The 10345-nt window shown below is 50.3% G+C and overlaps 1 protein-coding gene across 2 annotated transcripts in view; it reads left to right on the top strand.

Annotated features, from left to right (window-relative positions):
* Window positions 1-4430, top strand: part of POLA1 (DNA polymerase alpha 1, catalytic subunit) — a 330395-nt gene extending 325965 nt beyond the window's left edge. The window contains exon 36 of one of the 2 annotated variants that reach the window (XM_062183593.1): window positions 2991-4430. In XM_062183593.1, the coding sequence (XP_062039577.1) occupies window positions 2991-3136 (146 nt within the window). In that variant the 3' untranslated portion in view covers window positions 3137-4430. The remainder of the gene's footprint in view (window positions 1-2990) is intronic. The other variant, XM_062183592.1, reaches the window with a different exon arrangement.
* The last annotated feature ends 5915 nt before the right edge of the window (window positions 4431-10345 follow it).

The raw sequence follows: 10345 nt of genomic DNA, 5'->3' as shown, positions 1-10345 counted from the left end.
TGTTGTTTGATACCTTTGCACAGAAATAAATGAAACAGACATTCAGAACAGAGACGGCTGCTGCCTGTGTGCCTAAGCCTGCCTTAATTAAAATAAAATAACCAGTAGGCGATGTTAAAATGTCTTTGCCTCGTGGTGTCTAGTGTTTTTCTTTAAGTCCAAAAAGCCTGTGAAGAGTGAGGCTGAAAAGAGATTTTTGGTTTGCTGACATGGAACTAAAATATGTGAAGTAGAAATAGTTTTCTTAGATGGAAGAATATTCCATTTTTTCAAATAGTGCTAGCATTTTAATTGGTCAGTTGAGTTTTAAGTAAAATAGTTAAGACATAGCCTGCAGGTGATGGTCTGATTCATCCTATATAGAAAATATTGCAACTTGCATAATTTTGAAGCTTAAGAGTCTAAGCAATAAAATCAACTTTTAAATAAGCAGTTCATCTTGTTGTCCGATAAAACATTTTGTGAATAAGTCGTATCTAGGCTAACTTTTCCCATTGTTTTCATAAGGCTTAGAGACAGAAGATTTCTTAAAATGAACATGTGAAAAGGACCGGAGTAAATAAGCTTCAGATACCTGTTCCTTGAGTGTTAGTCACAAAAGAAGGGAGAAATGGAGATGGGCTTTGCTGGTGTATTTAGATGCGTGATTCCCAGGTGGTACCTCAAGCCACTGGAGTATATTTGGGTGATGTATTTGTGTGTAGGAAGAGCATTGCCTTCTCTGTTACAACAAAATTTGGCCTTCTTGGTGCTGGAGGCTGAGATGGCAACAACCACAGCCTGTGGCACCTGTGGACTGGGGTAGGATGGCTACAGATCCTCATGCCTCGTGGCCCACTGGAAGCTTCTAATAGTCGTTGTCCTCGGATGCCTGACACACAGTTCCTGGTAGGCTGATTCCCCAAACCAGAGTGGGGAGAGAGTCGGGGGTTTTTACTGACCACAGTGGCTGGCTTTCAGCATTTAACATCCATATTTTTCTTTGAGTTCTAAAGTGGTAGGTGCAGAATCTGCAGGAACGGGGTAGCGGTTTAATGTGTAGTCTAACGTGAGTGGCCCAGGTGTCTGAAGGGGGAAGAGAGAACCAGGAGGAAGGGTGGGTGGCTCCCCCCTTCCCAGACCCCTACCCGCCCCAGCCTGTGACAACTCATCCAGTGGCTTCCTAGAAGACCTTCCATACATTATTGATTAAGTTCTCATTGGGGAAGCAAGTGGGAGCTTTTATCTGCATCTCTCACTGGCGTGGGATGGTGCCTTGGCCATATTGACCGGCTATGGGATATGCTGGCAGTCACAGTTGTCTTTTTTGAAGAAGAGCACCGAGTGACGCTGGTTGTCATTCTAACTCTGCTGTGTGGCAGCGTAAATAGTCCCCTTTCTACCCAACCTGGTGGGAAAAGTCAATATCCCATCAGCAGAGGAGGTAAACACATCAGGAGCTGTGTCCTCTCTCTTCCTCCCCCGCTCCGTGGTACTGCAGCTCTTTAAATGTGCTCTCCCCAGTCATCAGATGCATTTGTGTCATTCACATGCACGGGGTTGCAGGCCTGTGGTTCGGGCCTGCCGGGAGGCGGCCGATACTGGTTGGAGTCTTTGTTGTGTATTCCCAGACTTGGATAATTAGAACTTTCAAATTGTCTTTCTGTAGTCTCTGAACCATGCACCCTCCCCCTCCCTCTCCCCCTTTGGACATTCAAATCCTCTCCCAAACTTTTACTTGTTGTTGTAGTTGTTGTTGTTTTGAAAGGCAGTTGATGTAATTTAGGAAAGGTTATGGAGAGCAAACATGAGTGTGTAGCTAAGGAACGGGATCTTGAGAGGGAGGTCTCATTTTCCGGGCGCTTGGCAGGCTCCAGTGCGCTCGGTTGCTTCGCCCAGGAGTTTGCTTTCTGTCACTGATTGCTCTCCCTTCCCGCTCCCTCTCCTGAGCCTTTCCTGTTTCCGTGCACAGCCTGGCATCTGGGGGCCCTCACCTCAGCACAGCTGATCTCTGGGGCCTGTCCTGTCTCTGTCTGGGAGGAGGAAGGGGGAGGGGAGTGCAGGCCGGGGGCTCTGACTGCCTGGGTTGCCTGGCTACATCCCTGATTACCTGTGGTGTGACTCTGGGCAAGCCATTTAAGCTCCCAGTTTCCTCAGCCATAAAATGGGGCCTTGAAAAAAAATCGACAGCCTCTCCAAGCACCGCTCAGGGTTCCCAGGCAGCTGTCCTCTTAGCCATCCTGGGAAGGTTTGGCTCCCCCAGAATCAGACCTGGGCAGTGCAGCTCTGCTGTTCCCTTGAAAGAGTAAAATGGAGAAGTAGCAGGCTCGGGAGGGAAAGGAAGGATCTTCCTCCTGAAGGCCAGCCGTGACCGGGTGGAAGGAGCAGGGCAGCAGTGGCAGGTGTATTGTGTGTGCCCTGAGTTCACACAGTGTGGACAAAGAGAAAAAGAAATCCTGGCAGTGCACAGGCGCTCCTCCTGCAGCTTGCCCTCACCTCTTTCAGTTCAGAGTTTTTTATGGTGGAAGGACTCAGACTGGAGGGACTGGAAGGAACAAGCTAGGCCCATTTGATCTAGGGAGTGTGGGTTGCGAGGCGCTAGGGGAAGTAGCTTCCTTTGATGCAAGGTTTCTCCTGCCGCTTGCAGACTTGGCATGCACTTGTGTGCCTGAGCTTGACAGTGCTGTCAAAGTGCTGTGTGCAGTGGAGCTCACCTTGTCTGCTGCACATGGGCGTGCACCTGCAGTAGAGGATGACCCCCGTCCCCTGGTGTGCTGAGTCAGCAAGGGGCTGAGAAATGGCAGGCAAGGCAAAGGAAGCAAAGCTTTCACAGAGGAATCTTGGGAGCCCCTGTGCGAGACTGATCCCAGGGGCAGACCAGCAGTACCTCTGAGCCACGGAGCTGCAAACAGTGTCTCACACCCCTTTCCTTAGTGCCCGAGGAATCTTAACTGGCCTTTAAGGAAGCTGTCGCTGAGACTTCTCATCATTTTGTTTTTCTTTCTTTTTAGAAAAAATGAAGAAGCAGTATCTTACCCAAAAAGTTCTTCAGGACTACAGAAAACTCAAGAACACAGCAGAGCAGTTCTTGTTGCGAAGTGGCTACTCCGAAGTGAACCTCAGCAAACTCTTCGCCGATTGTGCTGTGAAGTCCTGAGGGAGGCCCAGGCAGCACCAGGAGCCGGTAGCTGAAGCAGCCAGCTTCCTTGGCACCTGCGCGCTGGGCCCACCTGCTTCTCAGGCATCTGCTTTTCCCTGTGGGACTGCATCTCGTGTTTGGGTGGATGTGGACTAGGAGCGGAGATCAGAAAAACATTTAGTCTTCCAGATAAGACTGAGTAAATGCACAGTCTTCATATTAAGATGCACGGCTTTGAAGCATGACCCAGAGTCCTTCCCCAAACACCTGAAGTCCTGGCATTTTGGGATTTGGGTCTGGGTTTCCCGGGAAAGGCAAGTGCTACTTTGATTGAGTATGGCTGGAATGTAAGAGACTCCAGGCTTTGCCCCAGGGCCTTTAGCAGAGCTGCCCCCAGAAAAAGCAGTTCCTGAAGCCTAGCTGGAGACCTAACGTTTTCGCCTTTTCACACGCCAATTAAACCCAGTCTAAATCCAAATGCTTCTCCAGCCGCTCCCTCCAGAGTGGCTGTCCTTTTCAGTCCTGTCTTTTATATAGGTAGCTGGGGGGAGATGTAAAAGCCTTGCACTTAATAAATAGATTAGACAGAGCAAGCTTGTTTATCGAGTGGCTCCAGAGGCCTCCCCCCCCCCCCCCCCCCCCCCCCACTGAGCAGGTGTTTTATACCCACACATTTTTCCCCTCTTAAATAGAAAGTTCAGGTAAAGGTCTATACAACAGGAAAGCACATTTAAGTTAATTTGATACTCTAACATTTCATTAAAAATTCATAGAGGTTGGGGTGAGGATCACTGGGAAATTGGAGGGAACAGGTAATTGGCCCTGGTGCTTGCTATTTCTCCTCTTCAGAATGGCACCCTCTTTGCCAGCAGCAAAATCTATTTCAATATGGCAGCCTTTCCTTTCTTACATTATTGGTAAGATCATAACTAACAAAATATATTTCTCTTTGTACAACTACGCTGTGTTTTAAAAAAGTTTACCTGTGTTTTTATAAAGGAAAAATATGTTCTGCTTTTTACTTAAGAATAAAGTATTGTAAAGGGAAATCAGTTGCAACAAATCCTTATCAGATGCGAAGAGTTAACTGGAAGGGCCGCAGGGAGTAAAATATGCCTAGAAATCATCCCCTTGGCTAAGATCAGAGCCCACTTCTTCCCATCGCAGCTCAATCAGACCCCAGCTCAGGAATGTAGGCCCGATGTCTGTCCACACGTTCGAACTCGGATTCAGAACTTCTGTGCACTTTGGGTCCTTTAAGAAATGAGGTCTGGTTTCCCATGCTTCACACCCTTGAACAACCAGAGAGGGCCAAGCCAAGGCCCAGTGGTGTCTTTCTGAAGAGCAAGGCCAGTGGCTCCTGGGGGAAAGGCACCCACCACGAAGGTACCCCCAGCAGCGGAAGCCTTGTTCAGCAGTGGAGGTGAAACTGCCCTTTGGCTTGTTTTGCCTTCTCTTTTCTCGCCACCCTTTCTTCCCCTCTCGTACACTTAAGTTCAAAGTAGAAACACTTCGGGTTTAGGGCCCTGTCAGGTAATTAATTAACTGGGTACTTCAGGCTCTGCAGTCAGTCACAAGTTGGAGCACCCAAGTGGGTTTAGGGAACTAAGGCATGCATGTGGTTTTATTGCTCCATTGTCAGCCCTTTTGATAATTACTGTTATCCCATATGGGTATAGAGATGGCTGTCTAATGTGTGCTTCTCTGTAGCCCACGCCCCCACCATGCCTTGTGATGGGAAAACATGTCACCCTTGATTTCAGGGAGCTGCGATTATAGTAAATAAAGAGAGTTACCCTGAACTTGACCATCAGGAAACTCGGAATCCCAAATAACTTCTCACTGGGTTGTTTCTTACCTCTGCCTCTAGACTGTAGTCACCGTGAGGGCAGGGAGCAGTTGTGTAGAAAGTCCAGCCTTTCAAAGCAGTCACCAGAAAAAGCCACTGCGCAGCTGCTGTTTGCTTACTCGGATCTGTACCTGCGGGTTACAGCTGCAGGCACCTAAGAACTGCAGAATTTTATGGAAAGCTGAACTACAACTTTGAGAATTCCAGTGGCTGTGTTGTAAAAGTGGAATATCGCCCACTCACTTTCCTCTGCGAAAGGTTCCCACTCCTTGATCTGCATTGGGTGATCGCACACTGGCACAAATGCCGCACACTTCTCTCTAAGGGGGGAGAGCCTACTCCTGTGTCTCCCTGGACTGTGCGACGCAGGTCTTTGGTTCAAGAAGTGCTGAGAGTGAAAGGATGAAACCAGCTGCAGTCAACTAGAAAGGGACCGTGGGAAACTGAAATGGGCAGGTCCCGTCCCAGGGGGCAGCAGCTACTCAGTGATGCTCGAAGGGGTAGGACCTGCTGCGGCCATATGATCCAGTTTGCAAGAGAAGCTAGGCATCCAAATAGCCTATAAAGTTTGGATTCCTAAACTCTGGCAACTTCTTTTTAAAGATGAAATTGTCAATGGTGTGGGCTAAACTTTATCCAAGCCAATTGGGACAGTCCCATGCCTCTGAAAAGGGCACCTTTGCTGTTCAAGAACTAGAATGTGCCCTACAGCAGTTCTTTGCATACAAGCTGATCGTGGACCCAATATACTAACTGTAAACTCTCCTTCACAGAACGTTTGATATGGGAGAGGCAGGGAGCGGGGAACAGAAGTAGACAGTCCTCCAAAGAGTATTCTGGGTAAGATTTTAATTTGTCCGGAACACAGCCGGAGTTAATCTCCTGACTTGCCAAGGACGTGGGGGCTGATCAAAGTTCACATTGGAGTTTGGGAGCAGATGTTGAAAAAGGAACTCACTGCCCCTCACCACCCCTCCCACCCCGCTTCTCCAGCCCTGACCACCTCTGACCCCCACCTCGGCACTTCCAAGTATATCGTTTAAAATGAGCTTGGCGGAAAATGCAAAAGTAAGGAAATTCCAAAAGCAGATTTCCTTTCTAAGTTAGGGTCTTGTGAGAAACAGCAAGCCCCGCACCCTCTTGTAAGGATCCTGGACCCCTCAGTTGGATGCCATTCAATGCTCCCAATCCCAAACTTACAGCAGCCTTTCCTGCACTCGCTCGCTCGCTCTTTCTCTCTCTCTTTCCCCACTCACCTAAATATTTCTTAATTGAACAGTTTGTGGTGGAGCTTCCTTATAGCAGTTTAATAGATTAACTCATCTGAGCCAGCCTCAAATTTCAGATTAAAATTCCTTCATCCCGAAGGCAGCATTATCAGGTTGTTGGAGGCTGTTTTCAAACCTTGGTTTTGAATAGCAGCGGCTCTGCATTAATTTAACCACTAAGCTAATAAGTAGGTTTCGTTTTGTTATGCTAAGCTTTATTGCTTTTCTTTTGATCAGAATGGTGTTGTTGAGCAAAGCAGCAGACAAGGCATTCTTTGATGAGGGAATTAGCGCTCCATTCTTCCTCTATTATTCATAGCGCAGTGGAATATGTAAGTACCTGAGGGTGTCAAAGGAGCGCAGGTTCTATTGCAAAGTGCTCGCCTTGTTTCTCTCAATAGCTGACTATGAGATGATAAACCGCTTAATACACTGTGCTAATTGGATGAGAGCAAAAAGAGATGGGAATTAAGGCGAGGCAAAAGGAGAAAGTGCAACCAGCCTTCAATTCACTCTTTCACCACTTTAACAGCACCAAAGGAGGCACAAGCTTTCTATAAGCAGACTAGAGGTTTTGTGCAGAGATAAAATGAACGTGTTAGTGGATTCAAGTAATACACTAATTATTGCACAGTATAAATACCACTACTGGTTTTATAACAGGGAGGTAAACTTCTTTTGAGAGGGTTATAGGATTGCTTGGCAGTGGTGTAGAACCTAATAAGGGCCCAGAGTAATAACCCCCTGGATTAACAAAATTGCTGCTTGTAGAAGTATGATTCAGGCTTTTACGAAGATTTCCGGAGAATGAATAAAAATGACTGAACGACATTTCTTAATGTATAACTGGTAATCGCTCCCTTTTCTTCAGAGAAAAAAAAATGTATACTTCAAACTGGACCGTTAATAACGTCCAGGGACAACACGACTTTTTCCTTTGAAAAATGCTTTTCCCCGTCAGGTAGCAGGTTTTCTTCTCCCCGCCCCCCAGCCAGGCTGCCACTGCCAGTTAAGTATGCAATGGCTCCGGGGAACTCTGTGTTCCAAAATACCATTTTAGGCTGCATGGAAGACCCCCCTTCATTCAGACACACTTGCTTTTGTGTATACACACACACGCATGCTCATGTACATAGTTTTTTCGTCTAAAAGCAAGTTGGGCTAACCCACGTATAATTTAGCCATCTATAATTCCTTTAACATCAGCCCCTTTTTCCATTCTAGTAAGATCTTCGCATTCAAAAACAGTACTAAAAAGAAAACCACTGGTGCTTCGACTCTTGATATTATCCATCAGAAACACCAATAGTAACTGTTGGTCCCAATTAGGGGTGAGGGGTTGGAACAAAGGGAAAACATGGGAAATGGGGGTGGGGTGGGGCACAATGGTCCCAAACCTTCTCTTCCCAGTCCACCCACTTGCTCCCTTCTACAGCACACAGTGGAGATGACTGACTGAAGGCCAGGCCATGGGCTTCTGAAAGTAGCAGGCAACTGGTCCCTCCTTGCCTTTCGGGGCTTCCTCCAGACCTGGGTGCCAGTGTGGCAGATTAACTCAGCCCTTCCCCTCGACCTTCCCACAGAGGCCCGATCCAGGCTCCCGGTCACCCATCACCCCAAGATGCCGTGGAGGGAGCTGGGCCCGACAGGGTGGGGTAGGGTGGGGGTGGGAGCAGATGTTGGGCCATTCTGCCTGGGTGTGATCAGACACAGCCATGCCCTGTCCTGGCTCTCCTGAAGTCCCTGGGGCCCTGTGTGTCCTCCATGGTGGAAGAGGCTTGCTTAAGGTTGGGGGGGGGGGGGGAGTCAGCTGCTCCCAGGTTTGTGACGGCATTCCCAGATATTGGGGCCAAATTGGGTTGCCATTCATTAATAATGCTCACAATAAGATTAAATCATTCTGGAAAATCTCATAAAATCCCCCTAAGTACGCTCCAGTGGCTCTTTCCAATCCCCATCATTCAGCACTTGGGGAGGTTTGGAAGGAGAAGAAAATTGGTTTCTTTGCTTTTTAATGCTGCTTTGAAAAGATACTCAGAGTTTGTCATGCGTGACATGTCACATGTTTAATGTGGACTTGCTGGAAGTCAGGGGGTCTTTAGCGTGTGATATTTATGGGGAATATTAAGTGCAGAATGAGGTCCCTCCAGCTGGGGAAAGTTGAAAGAATAGGAGGCCCAGGACCGGGCTTGTTTGCGGCATCAGAATGACATAGGATTAAGAGTTTGTAAAACAAGGCGAGGGGTTCTCATTGGCCAGTAATAAATGTAATCCTTGGAGGTAATTTCACGCAATTTGCTTCTGCTCCATGGAGGGGTCAAATGAGAAAAAATGACTTAAAAAAGAGTTCATTAACAGGAAGAATGGTACTGTTTCTCGTATACCATCCAACTGGCAGCCTGAGGGGGAAAAAGGAGTCCTTCTAAACAAAAAGCAACATCAACGGAACGTTGATATTGACCACAAAAAAAAAAAAAGAAAAAGAAAAGAAAAAAAACAGAAAGGAAAAGAAACCCTCTTTTCCCCCTGGCGCTTCCCTTGCACTCCCCCTTCTCTGCACGACTCCCCGGGGACCCTGCCCACCCCCTAGGGAAGCAGCTTTCACTCCCGGAGACTCTGTGCTGTTTGAAGGTTGGAGACTCTCAGGCCCGGAGGAATGCCCTAGAAGTTCCCACCGGGCCCACGGAACTCCGGCCAGGAATGTACGGTGGGAATGGCGCTTGGCGGGCGCTCGCCACGCCCCACGCCGGGCCTCTGACAGGAGTCCAGGGCCAGGCCAGGGCGGCAGTGACCCACTCGATGGCATAAGTCCAAGAAGCCGGCGAGGCCCGACGGCGCGCTCCCAAAGGATTCTGCCGGGCCGGGGGTTCCGGATGCCTGGGCTGGGTGGCCGAGCCGGGGACGCGCGACCCCAGAGCTGTAGTTTCGGGGTGAGCTGCCGAGCGCTCCCTGCCCCCAGGCGGGGGCAGGGCCTGACGGGCCGCTGACCTCTGCCCGACCCTGCACCTTGCCCTCCGCTGCGCACACTGGATACCCCGGCCGCCAGGAGACCTGGCCCCCCTCCTTCGGGGTGCGCGCGGAGCCCCGAGCGGCCCCAGCCCGCAGACGCGACCGCGCCCCCCGCAGAGACCGACTGGCCGGCGGCGTGGCGGGGCGGCAGGCCCCAGCTCCGCGAACCGCTGTAGTCACACCGCCCCAGCCCCCGCCCCCGCCTGCCCCTCTCCCCAAAGGTCCGGCGCGCTAATTACTGCAAATTGAAACTAATTAAGCTTCTCTTCCCTTTCCCATCACCCTGGGAGCGTCGACGAGACCCAGCCCCCGCGGGCGGGCTTCCACCGAGCGGTCACCCGGAGGGGCGCAGGCAGGGCCCGGGGGAGGGGGAGCTACGGTTCCCTCTGCGGGGAGGGGTGCGCTGAGGAGTTTAAGCGTTGCAAATCTGCTTGGGTCTCCTCTGGAAACCTGAGTTGTTTAGATTTTTTTAAAATGTATACATTTCCCAATGCCTGGATAAGTGATGTAATGACATTTGTCGAGTTAAGATCTGCCACTTGGATACCCCTCGCTGCCTTTCTATCACTGTTTCTGCATCTCTCTCCCTCTCCCTCTCCCTCTCCCTCTCTCTCTCTCTCACACACACACACACACACACACACAGCCCCTCCTCCCTGCGAGCGAACCGCGGAGCCCGCCCCCTCGGAGGGGAGCGCCTGGGCTCGCAGCTCTCGCAGGTACCTGTCATCTCGGACTGCACACTTCCACGCTACGTGGCACGTCCCACCAGCCGCTTCCTTCGCTTTCCAAGCCAAGACACCCGCTCGCTTCCAGCGCCTGCCTCCACCGGCAACAACGCCTACCATCCGCTCCCAAACCCACGCCACCGCTGTGGCCCCCAGACCCGCAGCTCCAGCTGCGAGTAGACCCGACGAAGAGAGCAGGGAAAGCCCCTCGGCGGCGGCCTTAACCTCTACCGGAAACCCGACCCTGTGCGGATCGCTTTCAGACCAGGGTTCTGTGCCAGGAAAGCGCGTGTGCAGATAAGCCCAGGAGGTGCCTGGGTGCGGGGGACCAGCTCTGGCCCCCTGCGGGGGGCGACTCCTTCTACTGTCCCCT

Source organism: Lepus europaeus, chromosome X (genome assembly GCF_033115175.1).
Source record: "Lepus europaeus isolate LE1 chromosome X, mLepTim1.pri, whole genome shotgun sequence".
In the NCBI taxonomy this organism is placed as follows: domain Eukaryota; kingdom Metazoa; phylum Chordata; class Mammalia; order Lagomorpha; family Leporidae; genus Lepus; species Lepus europaeus.
Note: the sequence above shows the minus strand (reverse complement) of the source record. Positions and strands in the feature narration are given on the sequence as shown.